At 45.5% G+C, this 25276-nt stretch overlaps 1 protein-coding gene across 2 annotated transcripts in view; it reads left to right on the top strand.

Annotated features, from left to right (window-relative positions):
• Window positions 1-25276, top strand: part of ERCC6L2 (ERCC excision repair 6 like 2) — a 377041-nt gene that overhangs the window by 194034 nt on the left and 157731 nt on the right. For both annotated transcript variants that reach the window (XM_063913746.1, XM_063913745.1), the window contains 2 exons: window positions 16272-16388; window positions 18278-18397. In XM_063913746.1, the coding sequence (XP_063769816.1) occupies window positions 16272-16388; window positions 18278-18397 (237 nt within the window). The remainder of the gene's footprint in view (window positions 1-16271; window positions 16389-18277; window positions 18398-25276) is intronic.

Genomic DNA, 25276 nt, shown 5'->3' with positions numbered 1-25276 from the left:
TTAGTACCATGGGGTATAGACGGCTCCGCAGGAGCCTTCTGCACTTTAAACTTTTCAACAGTGTGAACTGGCTCCTCCCTCCATGCCCCTGCTCCAGACCTCAGTTTAGAAAATGTGCCCGGGAGACTGGATGCACACTAGTGGAGCTCTACAGATCTTTGCTGGAAAAAGTCTTCCCTGCTTCGTGGGACTTATGGGGGGAAGTAGGAACCAACTTCTCAATTAGTTAATGGTTCTGCTTCCGCTGACAGGACACCATTAGCTCCTGAAGGGTACTGAACACAGCCCAAGCCTGGCCAGCGTTCACTCCCACAGCTCTGCCGCCACCCCCTAACAGAGCCAGAAGTCTGAAGGCTGGTGAGTATATTACCGGAGTCCTGCAGAGAGGGGTTCCTCCGGTCATCGTTGGCGGCATACAGGTACACACGCAGCGCTCTGAGGGAATGTTTTAAAACCTTACTCTCACTGGCAAAAAGGGCACATACATGTACAGCCGCTGATGTGCCATCCCCAGCCAGTATAAATATTACATTGCTGAGGCTGAAGGGCGGGGCTTCTCCTCAGACTTGCCAGAATACTCACTGGGTGCCATTTTCTCCTGACAAAAACTCCAGTGTGAAGCTCCTGAACGCTGTTTCTCCTCATGACAACGCTGATACAAGTACAGGGTGTTATAGAAGGGGCATAGAGTGTTCATTATAATTAGGTCTGTGGGCCTATTATTGGTATATGCGCTGTAAGTGGGTAATACAGGTTGAGTATCCCATATCCAAATATTCCGAAATACGGAATATTCCGAAATACGGACTTTTTTGAGTGAGACTGAGATAGTGAAACCTTTGTTTTCTGATGGCTCAATGTACACAAACTTTGTTTAATACAAAAAGTTATTAAAAATATTGTATTTAATGGCCTTCAGGCTGTGTGTATAAGGTGTATATGAAACATAAATGAATTGTGTGTATGTACACAAACTTTGTTTAATGCACAAAGTACATTATAACGTTGGCTAAAATGACCTTCAGGCTGTGTGTACAAGGTGTATATGAAATATAAATGCATTCTGTGCTTAGATTTGGGCTCCATCGCCTTGATATCTAATTATGGTATGCAATTATTCCAAAATACGGAAAAATCCGATATCCAAAATACTCCTGGTCCCAAGCATTTTGGATAAGGGACACTCAACCTGTATTTCCACAATTCACAATAAGGCGCAGTGTGTGGACTGGCAAATCCCTCTGTGTTTCTTTGACAGACTTTAGTGTGGGTCTGTCCCCAAATAGCTCCCCTGTGTGATAGGGGTGTGTGTGTGTATGTGTATGTGTACAAGTGTGTAACATTGGGGAGGGTTCTTCCCAGTAAGAACCCATTTCAGATGCACAAGAGGGTAATATGGTGGCCCTTCCCTCTCAGAAGGAGCCGGAGTGGGTGAGAATGTTGCAAAATAATATGTCAATGCTTGCAAAGAAATTCTCTGAGTCTGAACAACAGACTAAATATTAGAGGCAGTCTGAGGAGGGTGCACTGTTTACTGACCCCTCCATATCATCCACTAGGGTCCCATCCAGTTCCCAGAAAAGGTCTCTGACCCAGATAATGCAAAGGGACACAGACACAGCTTCCGACTCTAACGTCGACACTGGGGATTTGAGAGTGGTAGACCCCAAATTAGCCAAAAGCATACAATGTATGATAGTTGCTATAAAGGAAGTGTTGGAGTTTCCTGAAACAACACTGTTCCCAGAGGAAAAGGATTATTTTAAATGAAATAAAAAGCAGGTTGTGACTTTTCCTCCTTCAAAGGATTTGAATGCGTTCTTTGAAGAATCCTGGTCTAACCCTGAGAAGAAATGTACCCTTCCCAGAAGGATACGTGTAGCGTACCCTTTCCCTGAGGAAGACAGGCACACTTGGGAGACACCCCCAATGATAGACACCTCAGTTTCTCGGCTGTCTAAGAAAATAGTTTTGCCTTCCCCTGGTTCAGCCTCTTTAAAAGATCCAGCTGACCGTAAATTAGAAACAACCCTAAAATCCATATATATGGCTAACGGAACAGTGCTCAGGCCCACCATTGCTTGTGCGTGGGTAGGTAACGCTGTGGAAAAATGGTCTGACAACTTGCTTGTTAACATAGACACAGTTGACAGGGATGAAATAGTCCTAACTCTCGGCCATATCAAAGATGCTACAGGTTACTTAGTTGAAGCTAGGAAGGATATTGGGTTGCTGAGTTCAAGATCTTCCACTATGGCAATTTCAGCCCGCAGTGCGCTGTGGATCCGCCAATGGAATGCTGATGCGGAATCAAAAAAGAATATTGAGGCGCTTCCTTACAATGGAGAAGCCCTCTTTGGAGACGAGCTGGATGCCATGATTTCAACAACTACATCAGGCAAGTCAGCATTTCTGCCTTCCGCAGCTGCTCCACCTAGGAAAGGATTTCATTCTCATACGATGCAATCCTTTTGGCCCAACAAGTCCAAAAAGGCAAAGGGTACCCTCTTCTTTGCAGGAAGAGGTCGAGGAAGAGGTAAAAACTCTACAACACCATCAGGCTCGCAGGAGCAGAAGTCAACAGCTACTTCTGCTAAAACCTCAGCATGACGCTGGGGCTCCCCTGCAGGAGTACGATCGGGTGGGGGCACGTCTACTGTCTTTCAGCCAGGTCTGGGTTCACTCAGATCTGTATCCTTGGGTATTGCAGATAGTATCCCAAGGGTCCAAATTGGAATTTCAGGATCTTCCCACATGCCGATTTCTCTAACGTCCTAGTGGATGCTGGGACTCCGTCAGGACCATGGGGAATAGCGAGCCCCGCAGGAGACAGGGCACATCTAAAAAAGCTTTTAGGTCACATGGTGCGTACTGGCTCCTCCCCCTATGACCCTCCTCCAAGCCTCAGTTAGGTTTTTGTGCCCGTCCGAGAGGGTGCAATCTAGGTGGCTCTCCTAAAGAGCTGTTTAGAAAAGTTTTTTTTTAGGTTTCAATCTCAGTGATTCCTGCTGGCAACAGGATCACTGCATCGAGGGACTTAGGGGAGAGATTTCCAACTCACCTGCGTGCAGGATGGATTGGAGTCTTAGGCTACTGGACACTTAGCTCCAGAGGGAGTCGGAACACAGGTCAGCCTGGGGTTCGTCCCGGAGCCGTGCCGCCGATCCCCCTTACAGACGCTGAAGAGACGGCAGAACGGAGGTCCGGAAAGCAGGCGGCAGAAGACTCCTCAGTCTTCTTGAAGGTAGCGCACAGCACGGCAGCTGTGCGCCATTGTTGTCACACGGCTCACTGACTCAGTCACGGAGGGTGCAGGGCGCTGCTGGGGGCGCCCTGGGCAGCAATATAATTACCTTTAGTGGCAAAATAAATACATCACATATAGCCATTAAGGCTATATGTATGTATTTTAACCCAGGCCAGTTTCTTAAAAACCGGGGAAAAGCCCGCCGAAAAAGGGGCGGAGCTTATTCTCCTCAGCACTCAGCGCCATTTTCCTGCTCAGCTCCGCTGGTGAGGAAGGCTCCCAGGTCTCTCCCCTGCACTGCACTACAGAAACAGGGTAACAAAGAGAAGGGGGGCATAAATTGGCGATATTTATATATTAAGAGCGCATATATAGTAAACAACACCTTCTAGGGTTGTTTATATAGATTTATAGCGCTTTTGGTGTGTGCTGGCAAACTCTCCCTCTGTCTCCCCAAAGGGCTAGGGGGTCCTGTCTTCGATTAGAGCATTCCCTGTGTGGCTGCTGTGTGTCGGTACGTGTGTGTCGACATGTATGAGGACGATGTTGGTGTGGAGGCAGAGCAATTGCCGATGATGGTAATGTCACCCCCTAGGGAGTCGACACCGGAATGGATGGCTTTAGTTATGGAATTACGTGATAATGTCAGCACATTACAAAAGTCAGTTGACGAAATAAGACGCCCGGCTAACCAGTTAGTACCGGTTCAGGCGTCTCAGACACCGTCAGGGGCTGTAAAACGTCCTTTACCTCAGTCAGTCGACACGGGTACCGACACAGATGAATCTAGTGTCGACGGTGAAGAAACAAACGTATTTTCCAATAGGGCCACACGTTATATGATCACGGCAATGAAGGAGGCTTTGCAGATCTCTGATACTGCTGGTACCTCAAAAAGGGGTATTATGTGGGGGGTGAAAAAACTACCTGTATTTTTTCCAGAATCAGAGGAATTGAATGACGTGTGTGATGAAGCGTGGGTTAACCCCAATAGAAAACTGCTAATTTCCAAGAAGTTATTGGCATTATACCCTTTCCCACCAGAGGTTAGGGCGCGCTGGGAAACACCCCATAGGGTGAATAAGGCGCTCACACGTTTATCAAAGCAAGTGGCGTTGCCGTCTCCTGATACGGCCGCCCTCAAGGATCCAGCAGATAGGAGGCTGGAAACTACACTGAAGAGTATATACACACATACTGGTGTTATACTGCGACCGGCAATAGCCTCAGCCTGGATGTGCAGTGCTGGGGTAGTGTGGTTGGATTCTCTGACTGAAAATATTGATACCCTGGATAGGGACAGTATTTTATTGACTCTAGAGCAATTAAAGGATGCTTTCCTTTATATGCGAGATGCTCAGAGGGATGTTTGTACTCTAGCATCAAGAGTAAGCGCGATGTCCATATCTGCCAGAAGAAGTTTATGGACGCGACAGTGGTCAGGTGATGCGGATTCCAAGAGGCATATGGAAGTATTGCCATATAAAGGAGAGGAATTGTTTGGGGTCGGTCTTTCGGACCTGGTGGCCACGGCAACTGCCGGCAAATCCACTTTTTTACCTCAGACCCCCTCCCAACAGAAAAAGACACCGTCTTTTCAGCCGCAGTCCTTTCGCTCCTATAAAAAGCGACCAAAAGGACAGTCTTATCTGCCGCGAGGCAGAGGAAAGGGTAAGAAAGGGCAGCAAGCAGCCCCTGCCCAGGAACAGAAGCCCCCCCATCAGCATGACGCTGGGGCTTTACAAGCGGACTCAGGAACGGTGGGGGGTCGACTCAAGATTTTCAGCAATCAATGGGTTCACTCACAAGTGGACCCGTGGGTCCTGCAGATAGTATCTCAGGGTTACATGCTGGAGTTCGAAAGGTCTCCCCCTCGCCGGTTCCTAAAGTCTGCTTTACCAACGTCCCCCTCAGAAAGGACGTCGGTTTTGGAAGCCATTCACAAGCTGTATTCTCAGCAGGTGATAGTCAAGGTACCCCTCCTACAACAGGGAAAGGGGTATTATTCCACACTATTTGTGGTACCGAAACCGGACGGTTCGGTAAGGCCTATTCTAAATCTGAAATCCTTGAACCTGTACATAAAGAAATTCAAGTTCAAGATGGAGTCACTCAGAGCAGTGATAGCGAATCTGGAAGAAGGAGACTTCATGGTGTCCTTGGACATAAAAGATGCTTATCTACATGTCCCGATTTACCCCTCACACCAAGGGTATCTCAGGTTCGTGATACAAGACTGTCATTATCAGTTTCAAACGCTGCCGTTTGGGTTGTCCACGGCCCCTCGGGTCTTTACCAAGGTAATGACCGAAATGATGGTTCTTCTACGAAGAAAAGGCGTATTAATTATCCCTTACTTGGACGATCTCCTGATAAGGGCAAAGTCCAGAGAACAGCTGGAAGTCGGTGTAGCGCTAACACAAGTAGTGCTTCAGCAACACGGGTGGATTCTAAATCTTCCAAAATCTCAATTGACCCCGACAACACATCTGCTGTTCCTGGGCATGATTCTGGACACGGTTCAGAAAAAGGTATTTCTCCCGGAAGAGAAAGTAAGGGAGTTATCCGAACTTGTCAAGGACCTCCTAAAACCAGGAACTGTGTCAGTACATCAATGCACAAGAGTCCTGGGAAAGATGGTGGCTTCGTACGAAGCGATTCCATTCGGCAGATTCCATGCACGAACATTTCAGTGGGATCTGCTGGACAAATGGTCCGGATCGCATCTGCACATGCATCAGCGGATAACACTGTCACCGAGAACAAGGTTGTCTCTCCTGTGGTGGTTGCAGACTGCCCATCTGTTAGTGGGCCGCAGATTCGGCATACAGGACTGGGTCTTGGTGACTACGGATGCCAGCCTACGAGGTTGGGGAGCAGTCACAAAGGGAAGAAACTTCCAGGGCGTGTGGTCAAACCTGGAGACGTCTCTTCACATAAATATACTGGAGCTAAGAGCGATCTACAATGCTCTAAGCCTGGCAAAATCGCTGCTTCAGGGTCAGCCGGTGTTGATCCAGTCCGACAACATCACGGCAGTCGCCCACGTAAACCGACAAGGCGGCACGAGAAGCAGGAGTGCAATGGCAGAAGCTGCAAGGATTCTGCGCTGGGCGGAGAATCATGTCGTAGCACTGTCAGCAGTGTTCATCCCGGGAGTGGACAACTGGGAAGCAGATTTCCTCAGCAGACACGACCTTCACCCGGGAGAGTGGGGACTTCATCCAGAAGTTTTCCACATGATTGTGAACCGTTGGGAAAAACCAAAGGTGGACATGATGGCGTCTCGCCTCAACAAAAAATTGGACAGGTATTGCGCCAGGTCAAGAGACCCTCAGGCAATAGCTGTGGACGCTCTGGTAACACCGTGGGTGTACCAGTCAGTGTATGTGTTCCCTCCTCTGCCTCTCATACCAAAGGTACTGAGAATTATACGGAAAAGAGGAGTAAGAACAATACTGGTAGCTCCAGACTGGCCAAGAAGAACTTGGTATCCGGAACTTCAAGAGATGCTCACGGAGGATCCGTGGCCTCTACCTCTAAGAAGGGATCTGCTTCAGCAGGGACCTTGTATGTTCCAAGACTTACCGCGGCTGCGTTTGACGGCATGGCGGTTGAACGCCAGATTCTAAAAGAGAAGGGCATTCCTGAGGAAGTTATTCCTACTTTAATTAAAGCCAGGAAAGAAGTGACCGCACAACATTATCACCGCATTTGGAGAAAATATGTTGCGTGGTGTGAGGCCAAGAAGGCTCCAACGGAAGAATTTCAATTGGGTCGATTCTTACATTTCCTGCAAGCAGGATTGTCTATGGGCCTCAAATTGGGGTCCATTAAAGTTCAAATTTCGGCCTTATCAATTTTCTTCCAGAAGGAATTGGCGTCAGTGCCTGAAGTACAAACTTTTGTCAAAGGTGTACTACATATACAACCCCCAATAGTGCCTCCAGTGGCACCGTGGGATTTGAACGTGGTTCTAAATTTTCTCAAATCTCATTGGTTTGAGCCTTTAAAATCGGTAGATTTAAAATACCTTACATGGAAGGTAACCATGCTGTTGGCCCTGGCTTCAGCCAGGAGAGTTTCGGAGTTGGCAGCTTTGTCATACAAAAGCCCATATCTGATATTCCATTCGGACAGGGCAGAATTGAGGACACGTCCTCAATTTCTCCCTAAGGTGGTTTCGGCATTTCACTTGAACCAGCCTATTGTGGTGCCTGCGGCTACTAGCGACTTGGAGGACTCCAAGTTACTGGACGTTGTCAGAGCATTAAAAATATATATTTCAAGGACAGCTGGAGTCAGAAAATCTGACTCGTTGTTTACATTGTATGCACCCAACAAGTTGGGTGCTCCTGCGTCTAAACAGACGATTGCACGTTGGATATGTAGTACAATCCAACTTGCACATTCTGTGGCAGGCCTGCCACAGCCTAAATCTGTAAAGGCCCATTCCACAAGGAAAGTGGGCTCATCCTGGGCGGCTGCCCGAGGAGTCTCGGCATTACAACTTTGCCGAGCAGCTACGTGGTCAGGGGAGAACACGTTTGTAAAATTTTACAAATTTGATACTCTGGCTAAAGAGGACCTGGAGTTCTCTCATTCGGTGCTGCAGAGTCATCCGCACTCTCCCGCCCGTTTGGGAGCTTTGGTATAATCCCCATGGTCCTGACGGAGTCCCAGCATCCACTAGGACGTTAGAGAAAATAAGAATTTACTTACCGATAATTCTATTTCTCATAGTCCGTAGTGGATGCTGGGCGCCCATCCCAAGTGCGGATTGTCTGCAATGCTTGTACATAGTTATTGTTACAAAAATCGGGTTATTACTGTTGTTGTGAGCCATCTGTTCAGAGGCTACTTCGTTTGTGTTATCATACTGTTAACTGGGTTCAGATCACAAGTTGTACGGTGTGATTGGTGTGGCTGGTATGAGTCTTACCCGGGATTCAAGATCCTTCCTTATTGTGTACGCTCGTCCGGGCACAGTACCTAACTGAGGCTTGGAGGAGGGTCATAGGGGGAGGAGCCAGTACGCACCATGTGACCTAAAAGCTTTTTTAGATGTGCCCTGTCTCCTGCGGAGCCCGCTATTCCCCATGGTCCTGACGGAGTCCCAGCATCCACTACGGACTATGAGAAATAGAATTATCGGTAAGTAAATTCTTATTTTTTCAAATCAGCCTTACCAGCTTCTGTTCAGGACAGAGCAAAAGTGCTGAACGCAATACAGAAATGATGTCAAGACAACGTAATTTCCTTAGTTCCTGTGTCACAACAGGAAAAAGGGTTTTATTCAAGCCTGTTTGTAGTGTTGAAACCGGATGGCTCGGCCAGACCGATTTTAAACCTAAAGACTCTGGGGTAAATTTACTAAGATGGGAGTTGTATTTAAGATGGGATGTTGCCTATAGCAACCAATCAGATTACAGGTATTATCTTCTAGAAGGTGCTAGATAAATGAGAAGTAGATTCTGATTGGTTGCTATGGGCAACATCCCATCTTAAATAGAACTCCCATCTTAGTAAATTTTCCCCTTTGAACCTTTATTTGAAAAGTTTCAATTTCAGGATGGAATCCCTGAGAGCGGTGATCTCCAGCTTGGAGGAAAAGGAATGTTCTGGTATCGATGGACATCAAAGATGCTTATTTACATGTTCCCATCTACCCGCCGCATCAGGCATACCTGAGGTTTGCGGTGCGGGACTACCACTACCAGTTCCAAACATTGCCTTACGGGCTCTCTACAGCTCCGAGAATATTCACCAGGGTGATGGCGGAGATGATGGTTCTTCTTCGCAAGAAAGGAGTCAAAGTCATCCCATACTTGGACGATCTCCTAATAAAAGCGAGATCCAGGGAGAAACTAGTACAGAACATTGCACTTTCCCGGACGGTGCTTTAACAGCACGGTTGGATCATAAACCTTCCAAAATCACAATTGGAACCCACAATGAGGTTATCATTTCTGGGAATGATATTGGACTCGGAAGCACAGAAAGTATTCCTACCAGTGGAAAAGGCTCTGGAGATCCAGAGGATGGTCAAACAAGTTTTAAAACCAGCACGCATATTGATTCATCAGTGCATCCGCCTGTTGGGGAAGATGGTAGCGGCCTACGAGGCTCTACAATTTGGCAGATTCCACGCCAGGGTGTTCCAATGGAACCTACTGGACAAGTGGTCCGGATCGCACCTACACATGCTCCGGAGGATAATCCTGTCAACAAAAGCCAGAATTTCACTCTTGTGGTGGCTTCAAAGTTCTCACCTCCTGGAGGGACGCAGGTTCGGGATTCAGACCTGGATCCTGGTGACCACAGATGCAAACCTCCGAGGTTGGGGAGCAGTCACGCAAGGGGAAAGCTTCCAAGGACAATGGTCAGGTCAAGAAGTACTCCTTCACATAAACATTCTGGAATTGGGAGCTGTGTACAACAGCCTTCATCAAGCGGCACACCTTCTTCAAGGTCATCCCATACAGATCCAGTCAGACAATGTAACGGCAGTAGCTTACATAAACCGCCAGGGCAGGAAAAAAAAAGAACCAGCGGCAATGGCAGAGGTGACAAAGATACTCCTCTGGGCAGAAAGACATGCAAAAGCTCTGTCGGCAATTTTAATTCCGGGAGTGGACAACTGGGAAGCAGACTTCCTCAGCAGACATGATCTCCATCCAGGAGAATGGGGCCTCCACCCAGAAGTCTTTACAGAGGTAGCAGATTGTTGGGGCGTTCCTCAAGTAGATATGATGGCATCACATCTCAACAAGAAGCTTCAGAAATATTGTTCCAGGTTGAGAAACACACAAGCAATAGCAGTGGATGCACTGGTGACCCAGTGGGTGTTTCAGTCAGTGTATCTGTTACCTCCACTTCCAGTAATACCAAAAGTTCTCAAGCTCATCAGAATCTTATTGCTCCAGACTGGCCAAGGAGGGCTTGGTATCCAGATCTTCAGTTATTACTGGAAGATCCTCAGCCTCTTCCTGTTCGCGAGGACCTGCTTCAGCAGGGGCCGTTTGTTTATCAAGACTTACCGCGGCTGCGTTTGAAGGCATGGCTGTTGAGTGCCAGATCCTAGCCCGTAAGGGTATTCCCAATTAAGTCATTCCCACACTTTTTCTGGCCAGGAAAGGGGTAACGTCCAAACATTACCATCGTATTTGGAGAAAATATGTATCTTGGTGCGATTCCAAGAAGTCTCCTGCGGTGGAGTTTAAATTAGGATGTCTTCTCCTGTTTTCTACAGGTGGGTGTGGATGCTGGCTTGAGATTAGGGTCTATCAAGGTCCAAATTTCGGCATTGTCCATTTTCTTTCAGAAACAGTTGGCTTCCCTTCCTGAGGTCCAGACGTTCGTGAAAGGGGTTCTGCGCATCCAACCTCCCTTTGTGTCTCCTGCGGCGCCATGGGATCTTAATGTGGTGTTGCAGTTCCTTAAATCGGACTGGTTTGAGCCTCTACAACAGGTAGAGTTGAAGTTTCTCACTTGGAAAGTGGTCATGCTGTTGGCCTTGGCCTCAGGTAGACGAGTGTCTGAATTAGGGGCTCTGTCACACAAGAGTCCTTATTTGATTTTTCATGAAGATAGAGCTGAACTGCGGACGCGTCAGCATTTTCTTCCAAAGGTTGTGTCTTATTTCCATATCAACCAACCTGTGGTGGTGCCAGTGGCTTCCGACACCTCCGCCATTTCAAAAGTCCTTGGATGTCGTCAGAGCATTGAGGACTTATGTTGCAAGAACGGCTCGGATAAGGAAAACAGAATCTTTGTTTGTCCTCTATGACCCCAACAAGATTGGGGGTCCTGCTTCTAAGCAGGCTATTGCGCACTGGATCGGAAGTACCATTCAGCACGCTTATTCCACGGAAGGAGTGCCGTTACCGAGTTCGGTAAAGGCCCACTCTACAAGGAAAGTGGGTTCTTTCCGGAGCCTCTGCCCGTTCGGCGTTGCAAATTTGCCGAGTAGCTACTTGGTCAGGGGCAATCACGTTTGCTAAGTTTTACAGGTTTGACACCTTGGCTGCTGACGACCTTCAGTTTGGTCAGTCAGTTCTACAGGAACATTAGCACTTTCCCGTCCGTACTGGGAGCTTTGGTACATCCCATTGGTACTAAAATGGACCCCAGCATCCTCTAGGACGTAAGAGAAAATAGGATTTTAATTACCTACCTGTAAATCCTTTTCTCGTAGTCTGTAGAGGATGCTGGGTGCCCGCCCAGTGCTCATTTCTCCTGCAGAATTACGTTTTATCTTTTTACACAGGTTCTCATTTGTTAAGATGTTCACAGCTGTTGTTCTTGCGTTATGCATGCACGTTAGCATGGGTTATGTTGAAAGCCATGTTAGGCGGCATGTTTTGTATGGTGTGAGCTGGTGTGAATCTCGCCACTAGTTCAATGTAAATTCTTCTCTCGAAGTTGTCCGTCTCCTCGGGCACAGTTCCTATACTGAGGTCTGGAGGAGGGGCATAGAGGGAGGAGCACTGTTGAAAAGTCTTAAAGTGCAGAAGGCTCCTGCGGATCCGTCTATACCCCATGGTACTAAAATGGACGTGTAAAGGATTTACCGGTAGGTAATTAAAATCCTGTTTTTTCCCTTGTGTGTGTGGGGGTGTATATGTCCCTTCACATTACCATGTCCAGGGACTGTGTTTCCTGCACGGCTGAGTGCCTTTCTTCCCCTGGAGACTCACTACCCTGCACTCAGGATAGTGCTCATTCTCAGGCTAGTGGGGCAGAACCCCCATGATTAACTTCCATTAAAGGGATGATATCGAATATTTCAACTAAATTATCCAATAATGAGAAAGAGACACAAATTTTAAGACAGTCTATGGATGACCTGATGAATAGAGATTCAGTTCCCATACTAGTGTCTAATACCCCCGCCATTTGCCCACAAAAGTGTTCTCTGGCCCTGCTCATGCAGGATGACACTGATGACGATACATCAAATCCAAAGGAGGGTGAGGTGGATGCGAGCAGGAGGGATGCTGTCTTATCCCAGGGCATACAGGCCCTGATAGAGGCAATCAGAAATGTCCTGCACATTCCTGACAAGACGGCAGAGGTGGAGGAGGAATCCTTTTTTAATGTAACAAAGAAATCCTCAGCTACTTTTCCTACATCAAAGCACTTGAATGCCCTGTTTGAAGAAACTTTGGCTAATCCTGACAAGAGATTTCAGATCCCTAAAAGGTTGATTACATCCTTTCCCTATCCCCTGGATGATAGAAAGAAATGGGAAAACCTGCCGATTGTTGACGCATCGGTATCTAGGTTGTCCAGTAAGATTGTCTTACCGGTGCCTGGAGCAGTATCCTTAAAGGACACAGCTGACCGCAAAATTGAGAACACTCTCAAATCACTGTACATGTCGGAGGGGGTGGCCCAGAGACCCACTATTGCTCGCGCATGGCTCACTAGAGCCATCACAAAATGGTCAGGTAACCTAACTGACAGTTTGGATACCTTACCCAGGGGGGGACATTTTTTTTTACTCCTGCAGCATAGCCAAGATTCTGCTAATTTTATGGTGGAGGCCTTAAAGGAAATTGGTTTGCTCAACGCACGCACCATGGCCATGGCAGTGTCAGCACGCAGGGGATTGTGGCTACGCCAGTGGACTGCGGATGCGGACTCCATGAAAGGAGTGGAAAATCTGCCTTTAACAGGAGAGGTCCTGTATGGGGATGAACTGGATAAACTAATATCCAAGGCTACGGCGGGTAAGTCTGCGTACCTTCCTTCCGCTACACCCCCAGCTAGGAAAACCTACACTGCTCCAACGCTGCAGTCCTTTCGGACAGCAAAGCTCAAAGGCAAGTCCAAGGGTTCCTATTCTACCTTCAAAGGTAATAGAGGTAAAACCAGGAAATCAGCAGCTGCAGGTTCTATGGAACAGACCTCCGGGTCTGCTTCCTCAAAGCCTTCAGCATGACGGTGGACCGCACTGCCTGGAAGACAGGCAGGTGGGTGCACGGTTATGTTATTTCAGTCACGTTTGGGCAATGTCTGCAGGACCCCTGGCTTACCAGCTTCTCCGGAAGCAAGTGTGACTTTACAGGCGGCAATACAAAAACTGATGCTGACTCAGGTCATTGTCCCAGTTCCACTTCAAAACAAGGGTTATTACTCCAACCTTTTTGTGGTACCGAAACCGGAAGGTTCGGTGAGACCCATTCTCAACCTCAAATCTCTGAACCCGTATTTAAGGGTGTTCAAATTCAAGATGGAGTCTCTGAGAGCGGTGATCTCAGGTCTGGAGGAGGAGGAATTCCTGGTGTCTCTGGACATCAAGAATGCATACTTTCACATTCCGATTTGGCCGCTTCATCAGGCGTATCTAAGGTTTGCACTGCAGAACTGTCACTGTCAGTTTCAGGCCCTGCCGTTTTGGCCTCTCCACGGCACCAGGGGGAATTCACCAAGGTAATGGCGGAGATGATGTTTCTCCTCCGCAAACAGGGAGTGAACATAATACCATACCTGGACGATCTGCTGATAAAAGTGACTTCCAGGCAGATGTTGTTGGACAGCATTTCCCTCTCACCCTGACTTCTCCAGGATCACGGGTGGATTCTGAACATGCCAAAATCCCACCTGGAACCAACACAGAGGCTTCCTTTCCTAGGAATGATCCTGGATACGGAGGAACAAAAGGTGTTCCTTCTGTTGGAAAAGGCATTGGTAATCCAGTCCATTCTGCGGGATGTCCTAAAACCAACCCGGATATCGGTGCATCTGTGCATTCACCTTCTGGGGAAGATGGAAGCCTCTTACAAGGCTCTGTAGTACGGAAGGTTTCATGCCAGGCCATTCCAGCTGGATCTGTTGGACAAATGGTCCAGATCGCATCTTCACATATACCAGAAGATATGTCTGTCGCCAAAAGCCAGGATTTCTCTTCTGTGGTGGCTCCAGACTTCTCACCTGACCGAGGGTCGACAGTTCAGTATTCAAAATTGGATTCGCTAACCACGGACGCAAGCCTCAGGTTGAGTTGCAGTCACCCAAGCGGAACAGTTCCAAGGAAAATGGTCAAGTCAGGAAGCCATTCTTCCGATCAGCATTCTAGAACTAAGTGCCATATACAACACCCTTCTACAGGCATTGCATCTTCTTCAAAATCAAGCCATTCAGGTTCAGTCGGACAATGTAACGGCAGTAACGTACATAAACCGACAGGGCGGAATGAAGAGCAGAGCTGCAATATCAGAGGTAGTAAAAATTCTGCTCTGGGCAGAAAGATATGCAGTGGCGCTGTCGGCAATCTTCACTCCGGGAGTAGACAACTGGGAAGCGGACTTCCTCAGCAGACACGACCTCCACCCAGGAGAGTGGGTCCTTCACCCGCAGGTATTCGAGTCCTTAACAAGTCGGTGGGGAATTCCACAGATAGACATGATGGCCATGACCATGTTATGCACATTCAGCCACCCTTTGTGCCTCCCACGGCACCTTGGGATCTTAACGTGGTATTGCAGTTTCTGCAGTCAGACTGGTTTGAACCTTTACTGGAGGTTGACATTAAGTTTCTTACGTGGAAGACTGTTACACTGTTGGTTTTGGCTTCTGCAAGGCGTGTGTTCGAACTAGGGGCGTTGTCTCACAAAAGCCCCTATTTGATTTTTCATGAGGATAGAGCTGAACTCAGAACTCGTCAGCAATTTCTTCCTAAGGTGGTGTCTGCTTTTCATATCAACCAACCTGTTGTGGTTTCCGGTGCTTACTGACACCTCTGCTACCTCAAAGTTCCTGGATGTTGTGAGGGCTTTGAAGATCTATGTAAAGAGGACAGCTCGTCACAGAAAATCTTGTTTGTTCTCTATGATCCCAAGAAAATTGGGTGTCCTGCTTCAAAGCAGTCTATTGCTCTCTGGATCAGGTTTACTATCCAGCATGCTTATTCCACGGCAGGATTTCCGGATCCTAAAGTACAGGCCCACTCTACTAGGTCAGTGGGTTCTTCCTGGGCGGCTGCCCGGGGTGTCTCGGCTTTACAGCTCTACCGAGCAGCTACTTGGTCTGGATCGAACACGTTTGCTAAGTTCTACAAGTTCGATACTTTGCCTCTGAGGACCTTATAATAATAATAATAATAATAATAATAATTTTATTTATATAGCGCTCTTTCTCCAAACAGGACTCAAGGCGCTTTACATCAAGACAAGCATAATACAGAAGATTAATACAGCAATACACAGGCCACACAGGCATAAAAATGAAAACCTAAAATGCAGGGTTGGTGTAGGCATTTTGGGTAATAACTTCCATGGGCTGCATATTCCACCCTCATAGGGTACCAGGTGCGGCAGCCATCTTCGGCGCACAGCAGAGGATTACCCTGGGTGGAATAGTCCATCCCTAGAAGAGGTGACACAAAATGGGGGTGATTGCAGCATCCTAACATTCAGAGTAGGGTACAAACAAAACTATCAGGTCCATGTATTTTCATCCCATCCACAAGTGTACCAGATGAGGCAGCCATATTGGGTGCACTAGAGAGGTTACACTGGGAGGTCTTATCCGGGAAGTATTTTTGAGATGAAAATGGCAGGTTTGTGAGAGGTCAAATTGTCCTGCATACTAAGTAGGGACAAGAGAGACTACATGGGGTAACTCCTTAATAAAACTATAGATTTGTGTTGTTTTGAGTAGTATTTCTATGATATTAACTATGGCTATTATTTATGCTTATAGGAATACAAGTTAAGTTTTACTGTATTTATAACCATTGTGTTTATAACCATTTCTGACAGATGCAATTACAGCTGCAGGTAAATTGTTGAATTTACAAAATACAACCATGCAGTGGACATTTAAGTATCTTTCTGCATCATGGGGTATCTATTAAGAGGCAGCTTTTCAAAGCCAACTCTTGTGGGCGGTTCTCAGTCTTCAGCTACCTGCTTCCTATTGCCTGCTGAGATTGAGAACTCCCGCTGTAGATTTACATGCTGATTACGAAGGCCATTACTTCTGTGTGAATTATCTGATTATAATATTGTTATTATAGAAAAACCAATATGGGGAAAGTGTGAAGACGCTTTATTTCAGTTACCTGACTATTCTCCGTAAAGTAGCAAACCACGCAGCTCTGCTACAGTCAGACACCAGCACCAGCAAAAAACAGGTGGGTTATAATTATTGCAATTTCATCTCATTTTTGTGTAGTTACATTTTTTAAGCAGTTATAAATGAATGGTGTTTACTGTAAGACATATTATTAATAATATATTTGTGGCATAGACCAAGCACTACCAGTACCTTATTATGTTAAGGAACAGGACACAAGATCTAGGATTTCAATCTGTGAGCCTTTTGTTGGTAAAAGAAGGACTTTTTTGAAAACATTTGAAATCTTAATATATTTTTTCTAGTAAGACATTTGAGAAATAAAATGTGTGACCTCCTCATTCTTATGATATAATATTCTATAAATAAAATTCTCAAAATGACATACTGAATAAAAAAAACATGTTCTCAGGATATTGTTTTTCACCCACTGTATAGTGTTATGAATATGGTGCATGTTTATGGCTACATATGTGTTATGTGGGATAGACCTCTTATTCTTTAAATAAATAATGAAAAATATATATCTATGTTACATATCGTATCAAAGAACCTATGAAAGTCTTCAGAGCCATCCAGCCTGTAATTTTTTCTGGGAAAATAAATATAGTAGGTTTTATATTACAATTAAACATTGCAATTTTATCCCATTCAAAATATGGTATCTGGACTACAGGTCGACAGTCGGTAGGTCGACCACTAATGGTCAACATGGTAAAAGTGTAGACATGTTTATTAGGTTGACATGAAAAAGGTCAACAGGCTCAAATGGACGACAACATTTTTGACGTTTTTTTTTTTTTTTAATTCTTAACAACTTTTTCATACTTTACCATCCAAAAAGGACTACAGATGGGAATAGTAACCTGTGCCGAGCGCAGTGAAGCACATTGCCCGCTCGCCATGTAAGGGTAAGTGGTACACTAATTAGGGTTCCCTGTGTTCAGATACCAACAAAATTAAAAAAAATTGTGTCAACCTGTTTTGTGTCGACCATTTTACATGTCAAACTTCTCATGTGTCAACTTTTTGTACCTGTCGACCTTTTCCATTTTCTACCTTTTACATGCAGGCCTAAAGACCCTGTCGGGGGTCATCCTATTGACTGTCGACCGAATTAGTGTCAACCGATCCATATAATTTTTTTCCCCTCTATACAGATGTGTCCTTATACATCTTGCCTCAGTATGCTATGCAGCAGGAGATACCTGGCGCAAGTCAGCTGGCAGTTCCCGAGCAGCTCTGCTAAAGTCGGACGCACAAGCAACTTGTGGCTGTATCTGCATACAAAATGCTACATTACAGTGGTTTCCAGGAAAACACTGTAATGAAGCATTTTGTATGCAGATACAGCTGCAGTCACACACAGAATATAGGCATGCTGCATATCATTTTAATCAGCAGAAGCTGCTTGTGTGTCCTATTTGCATAGCAATGTGACGGGTGTAGTATGGTATGCCGGCGGCCGGGAGCCCGACCGCCGGCATACCGACAGCGTGGCGAGCGCAAAGGAGCCCCTTGCGGGCTCGCTGCGCTCGCCACGCTGCTGGCACGGTGGCTATGCGCGTCACGCTATTTATTCTCCCTCCAGGGGGTCGTGGACCCCCACGAGGAAGAATATCTGTCGGTATGCCGGGTGCCGGGATTCCGGCGCCGGTATACTGTGCGCCGGCATCCCGACATTCGGCATACTGAAGACCACCCCAATGTGACTTAGACACATTTAATTGGAAAAGTCACACGTAAAGAAGTCCGGCGCTACCGAGTCACGGCTGTTTAATGTGACTGCAGCAAGGATGTTGGAGGACACATCTGTATGATTAAATCAAAAGTTTAAGTAAGGAGATTCTTTATATTAGCATATATAATTGTATCCCTGAGATTGCCAACTTTCATTTTAAAATATAATTTTTTTTTCCATGCTTAATATGTGATTGATTTTGACAGGAAGGTCATATTCAAAGAATCTGCAGTGAAGTATTTTCTAAGTTTCCAGAGTTTATCCAGCAAACTAAAGAGGCTGCATTTGAAACTATTTCTGACCCAAAATATAGCGGAAAAATGAAGGTAAAGTTGTTTTTTGCACACTTACATGTTAATGAATAAACGTTTGTGATATTACACATTCTTAGGCAGCAATTTCTAATGAATGGGGGATTCTTTGGAATTGATCAGATAGAAGATATTTTCGTACTTATACTGGCTATACTATCTTTACCAAGAGTATCCCTGAATCCCCCCCCCCCCTCCATTTACACAGAATCAGTTAACCACTGCATCACGGTGCCTAGTGGTCAAAGCATTGATCTTGTTCATTATCTACTTGCTACAGTGTAAGAGGTCTACTTACTAAGCCTTGGATGGAGATAAAGTACCAGCCAATCGGCTCCTAACTGCCATGTCACAGGCTGGGTTAGAAAAATGACAGCTAGAAGCGGATTGGCTGGTACTTTGTCTCCATCCACTTTATCTCCATCCAAGGCTTAGTAAATAGAGCCCTACATCTCAGAGTTCCTCTTCCATAAACCATTTGCAGTGACTTACATCATATGATGGTTAAGTGAAAATAAAAATGTGCATTGCACTTTTGAGCCTACAATGCTTTGCTATGACACATTCTTTGCTTTTTCTGTATTACCCTCCTGTATCAGATTCACGTTTTTCAGTGTTAGGATTTCACAGTGTGCATAGAAGGAACAGTTGCAGGCGCACAAAAGTTTATTTTAAACAGCAAATGTGAATGTAGTTTAGCCTTTACATGCTGCAATAAACAGATATTACAGAGCAGAGTCACTATGAAAATGCAGATCTTACAGGAGGCTTTGCACATTATTGCATCAAAGTCACTAATTGAGGATAACCCGTTCAAAATAAACAGGAGGAACAGCAGATGGACACACGGGCAAGGCAACGGGCATGGTGACCCGTGGAGGCAGGAAAGCAGACTGCAGAGAAATCTTCCATAACAGAATCTTGACATAGAGCTATATCATAGAGCTCTTTTATTGTTAGTCCCTCTTATTATCGCCAGTGTTGCTGCACACAAGGGGGAACATCTTGTTACAAAGCAAACCATTGCAAAGTTACAGGTGTTTATTATATGGGCACCATGGGGTTTATTTACTAATATTCGTGTTTTGACCGTTTTGAAGGGTGTTTGAACTCGAATGGTATCGGGTGCATTTTACTGCAACTTTTTGAATCCTGATACGGTCATTCACTAAGCTGCCGAGTTTTGCACAATCGTTGTTTCCGATGTCGATGTGATTCGTAATATCAGGCAGTGTTTTACGGGAGTGATGAGTAAAACACTGCCTGAAAAAACACAAGGAAACCCGGCCGGATCTGTGAGATCCATGCAGGGCTTCATTGTGTACCTTAAAAATTAATTAAAGTCTTTAAAATTCTGAAAAAAATTGCGTGGGATCCCCCCTCCTAAGCATAACCAGCCTCGGGCTCTTTGAGCCGGTCCTGGTTGAAAAAATATGTTGAATAAAATGACAGGGGTTCCCCCATATTTAATCAACCAGCACCGGGCTCTGCGCCTGGTCCTGGTTCCAAAAATACGGGGGACAAAAAGCGTAGGGGTCCCCCGTATTTCTGAAACCAGCAGCGGGCCCCACTAGCTGGGGAGATAATGCCACAGCCGGGGGACACTTTGATATCGGTACCCCGGCCAGGGGTGACTAGTTGGAGTTTTAATGGCACGGCCGCAGGGACCGATATCAAAGTGTCCCCCGGCTGTGGCATTATCTCCCCAGCTAGTGGAGCCCGATGCTGGTTTCAGAAATACGGGGGACCCCTACGCTTTTTTGTCCCCCGTATTTTTGGAACCAGGACCAGGCGCAGAGCCCGGTGCTTGTTGATTAAATATGGGGGAACCCCTGTCATTTTTTGCCACATATTTTTTCAACCAGGACCGGCTCAAAGAACCCGAGGCTGGTTATGCTTAGGAGGGGGGACCCCACGCAATTTTTTTTTCTGATTTTACACTAAACAGACCCTTTCCCATAGATAACCATGCACAGATCTCACTGATCCATGCATGGTTATCCAAACTCGACTGGAAAAAGCAGGTCTATTTTTTTGCTGCTTTTTTTAACGATTCAAAAAAAAACAGACCCGCACTTGAACACTCAGAAACTAACACCCAAATACGAATGAATAGTGAATGGCCGTATTCTATGAAATAACAGCCGCGTTTGACCGATGGTCTATTCATTCGTATTTCGGAAGGCTGTCATTCAAACCATTACGAATAGGCCAGACACTGCCGAGATTGGTGCTTAGTAAATTCCCGGATTGGGACTTAGAAAAAAAAAACACAAATCGGCCAAACTCGGATTTTTAGTAAATACTGGCCCATGTGCACTTTTCCATGTTTGCTGCCTGAAATTTCTACTTTGTTACCTTCAACAGTGAAGTTGGGCTATTGAAGTTGGTCTATCACTGTCAAGAACTTTGTAGTGTTTGTGTTAGAGCCCGGCTTTATTGGTTGGCTTCAGGTTCTTTATTCTACCCCAACAACTATGGTTTGCACAATGGGATTTTCTTCTGCTTACTTTCCCCTTTGTAGAGGCACTAGACAGGGATGCTTTTTGTCTCTTGCTCTGTCTGTCTTTGCTATTAAACCCTTGGCCTGTTTCATTGGCTCCTGCAATGACATCCATTGTTTCAGTGTTGGGCAGTGACTGAGTGCAGTGTATGTGAATAACCTGCTCCTATTTTTGCAACTGCCAGTGGATCTCTGCACACCGTACTAGATGTCGTTAACTTTTTTCGGTCCTTCTCCAACAACTTATCAATTAGAATAAATCAAATATTTTCCTTCTTTGTTGGTTTGTTCCTTTTTCTGACTCCTTTTCCCATCTGATACAGATGTGTTCACTCATATCTAGCCCAGTGATGGCTAACCTTTTCAGCTTGGTATGTTGAAAATCGGAAAAAAGTGTAGCCTTCCTCGGGTCGCATGTCACTTCAAGAATTATCAATAATTTGGTGATATTTGCAGCCATAATAAAGACAGAGTTATATATTTTAATATATTTATTATATTTATTAGTTCAAAAAGCAAAAAACAAATAATGATTTACCAGGCTTAGTGACTTTTCTGTTGCTGAATTGCATTTGCTAAATCTTCAATTGCAGTGTTGTATTTTGTGCACTTCAGGGCCAAGCAAGCGCTACTAACTTCATCTGTCAGTCTGTTTCTTTTATTTGTTTTAATATTATTTAATGCTGAGAATAAGGTCTCTCAAAAGTATGTTGAGCGAAAAATTGTTTGTAAAGCCATTCCTAGTTTTTTCAGGGCGCTAAAAGTGTCTGGTAATCTGTTCCAAGCACTCCAAATTTCCTGTTCGTAGTGGCACTCTTCATTCTCCAAACGATTTATTTCCAGATGCTCAAGTTTGGCCCTCAAATCGACAAACACTTGACTCCAGATGCTGTCTTGAAATTCAGCAAGTTGCATCTCCAAATCATCAATTTCCATCCATTTGAAACTATTTAATTCTAAAGTACTGTAGACTACTACATCTGGATACTTAATTATTTTAATGGTCTGTTCAAGGCTTCTAAATTGATTAAACCTTTCACTGAACTGGTCAAGTAAAGAGTTCACAATATCATGGTACTTCATGTGCATAGGCTCTAGTTCATTTTGTACAGTTGTGCTGGCATTCTCAAAATACTTTTTTACTTGTGGAAAATACTTATACGTTTTACTTTCTATATCTCGCTTAAAGATTTTAAGTTTACTTTGAAAGGCTTTTATGTATCCAAACATAACATCAATACTTTTGCCAAAACCTTGTAATTTTAAATTTAGCTCATTCATATGAATAGAGATATCTGTGAAAAACATCAATGCGTTGACCCACTTATGATCATTGAGCTGAGGAAATTTTGCAAGATCCTTATTCTCAAGAAAAAGCTTAATTTCTGAAAAGCACTCCACAAATCGCTCAAGTACTTCTACTCGGCTTAGCCACCTCACATTATTGAACATCAGCAGTCCACTGTAGGTTGAATCAACTTCCTGTAAAAGTGCAGAAAATTCTCGCTTCTGAAGGGGTCGTGCAGCTATGAAATTCACTATTTTTGTTACAACTGACATTAAATCATTTAATTCTGTGAATCCTGCCTTGGCACACAACACCTCCTGATGGATAATACAATGAAAAGGAACAAGTGGATGTCCAATAGCTTCCATAAACAACTTCACAAATCCTACACTTTTTCCCACCATATTAGGTGCCCCATCTGTCGTCACTGACACGACTTTACACATATCAATGTTTAGGTCACGGAATGTTTGTATAACAACCTTACATATTTCCTTCCCTGATGTACTTGTTGGCACTGATTCTAACTTAATCAACTCTTCTCTCATTGTGAGGCCATCTGAATATCAAGCAATAATGGCCAACCGAGCATTTGATGTGACATCAGTAGTTTCATCAAGAGAAATCGAAAAATATTTACAATTATCTAAGTCTCCTTTTAACTGATGCTGTATGTTTGTGTCCAATCTCATTATTCTGTCTTTGATGACATTTCTACTGATTAGTAACTCAGAAATTCGCTTAATAATAGCATGTTTATTTTGCATATCGTGAAATAAAACTGGCGCACATCTTAGAAGAGTGTCTTTAATAAATTCTCCATCACTGAGGGCTTTTCCATGCTGAGCTATGGAGTGAGCAATGCATAAACTTGCTTATGTTAAATGTGTAGAGCCTTTTACAAATTTAAGGAGGGATTTTGATTGGCTCTTATAGAGGTGTAACTGCCTAGAAATGTATTCCTTCCTTTCATCCAGATTTTTTTCTAAGAGCTGGCGATGATTAGTTTCAAAATGTCTATTTATGTTCCATGTTCTGCTTACTACTGTCTCGTTACATAGTATGCACAATGATCTGTTTTTTTTGTCTATAATGCCATACATCTCTGTCCATGTGTCTTAAAAGGGTCTGCTACTGCCACTCCCTTTATCATTCAATCTTGTTTTTTTATGTTTTGGATTATCCATCTCAGGGCTGCAAAAATACATAAATAAAAATCATGGCATTATAAGGTAAATTCCGAAATTAACTTATATTATTTTGTACCAGGAGTCAGTCCAACAACACTGTTACAGAGGTAATTAAAAACCTATTAAATTAAATGCTTTATTACCTCTGTAACGGTGTTGTAGGACAGACTCCTGGTACAAAATAATTTAAAGCACTACACTACGTAATGATTGCACTTACAGGAGAGCCACACAATGCTGCTTATCACAAGTCCTCCTGCGCTGTTTATGACGGACTGGGCTGGGGTGATCACACAGGGCTGTGAAACTCATCTCCCAGGTCTTAGGCCTGCAGGTGCAGGATGTGTGGATCGGAAGGCCACCTTACTTGGCTGTCTACAGGGCTGTGAACCTAGCCGATCTCCTTTCCTCCTGTAGCGTTCTTCCGTCTGGTTCTCCGCAGAGCGCTCGCGCCAGCGCCAGCGGGGACACCACGCCTCCACGCAACAAGCACGCAACAAGCAGGGATTGGAGCAGAGCGGCACATGATGCAACAAGCAGGGATTGGAGCAGAGCGGCACATGTAACCAAAGGGCAGCACCAACAGGCGTGTCGGTCAAAGTTCCTCGTGTCATAGGTTAGCCATCACGGATCTAGCCTCTTTGCACGTTAAACAGCCCTTCTAGTCACACTCTGCTGTGGCGTGACTTGGTATTGACAGGCGTCTTTTCATGCAACTTTCTCTGACGTCCTAGTGGATGCTGGGAACTCCGTAAGGACCATGGGGAATAGCGGCTCCGCAGGAGACTGGGCACAAAAGTAAAGCTTTAGGACTACCTGGTGTGCACTGGCTCCTCCCCCTATGACCCTCCTCCAAGCCTCAGTTAGATTTTTGTGCCCGACCGAGAAGGGTGCACACTAGGGGCTCTCCTGAGCTCTTAGTGAAAGTTTAGTTTTAGGTTTTTTATTTTCAGTGAGACCTGCTGGCAACAGGCTCACTGCATCGAGGGACTAAGGGGAGAAGAAGCGAACTCACCTGCGTGCAGAGTGGATTGGGCTTCTTAGGCTACTGGACACCATTAGCTCCAGAGGGACCGAACACAGGCCCAGCCTCGGAGTCCGGTCCCAGAGCCGCGCCGCCGGCCCCCTTACAGAGCCAGAAGCAAGAAGAGGTCCGGAAAATCGGCGGCAGAAGACATCCTGTCTTCACCAAGGTAGCGCACAGCACTGCAGCTGTGCGCCATTGCTCCTCAGCACACTTCACACTCCGGTCACTGAGGGTGCAGGGCGCTAGGGGGGGGGCGCCCTGAGCAGCAATAGAAACACCTTGGCTGGCGAAAATACATCACATATAGCCCCCAGGGCTATATGGATGAATTTTAACCCCTGCCAGATTCCACATAAAAGCGGGAGAAAAGGCGGAGCCTATCTCCTCAGCACACAGGCGCCATTTTCCTTCACAGCTCCGCTGAAAGGACGTCTCCCTGACTCTCCCCTGCAGTCCTGCACTACAGAAACAGGGTAAAAAGAGAGGGGGGCACTAATTGGCGTAATAATTACAAATAGCAGCTATAAGGGGGAAAAACACTTATTTAAGGTTATCCCTGTATATATATAGCGCTCTGGTGTGTGCTGACATACTCTCCCTCTGTCTCCCCAAAGGGCTAGTGGGGTCCTGTCCTCTGTCAGAGCATTCCCTGTGTGTGTGCTGTGTGTCGGTACGTTGTGTCGACATCTATGAGGAGGAAAATGATGTGGAGGCGGGGCAATTGCCTATAATAGAGATGTCACCCCCTAGGGAGTCGACACCTGAGTGGATGATCTTATGGAAGGAATTACGTGACAGTGTCAGCTCTTTGCAAAAAACAGTTGACGACATAAGACAGCCGGCTACTCAGCTTGTGCCTGTCCAGGCGTCTCAAAAGCCATCAGGG

Source organism: Pseudophryne corroboree, chromosome 1, assembly GCF_028390025.1.
Source record: "Pseudophryne corroboree isolate aPseCor3 chromosome 1, aPseCor3.hap2, whole genome shotgun sequence".
Classification (NCBI taxonomy): Eukaryota; Metazoa; Chordata; class Amphibia; order Anura; family Myobatrachidae; genus Pseudophryne; species Pseudophryne corroboree.
Note: the sequence above shows the minus strand (reverse complement) of the source record. Positions and strands in the feature narration are given on the sequence as shown.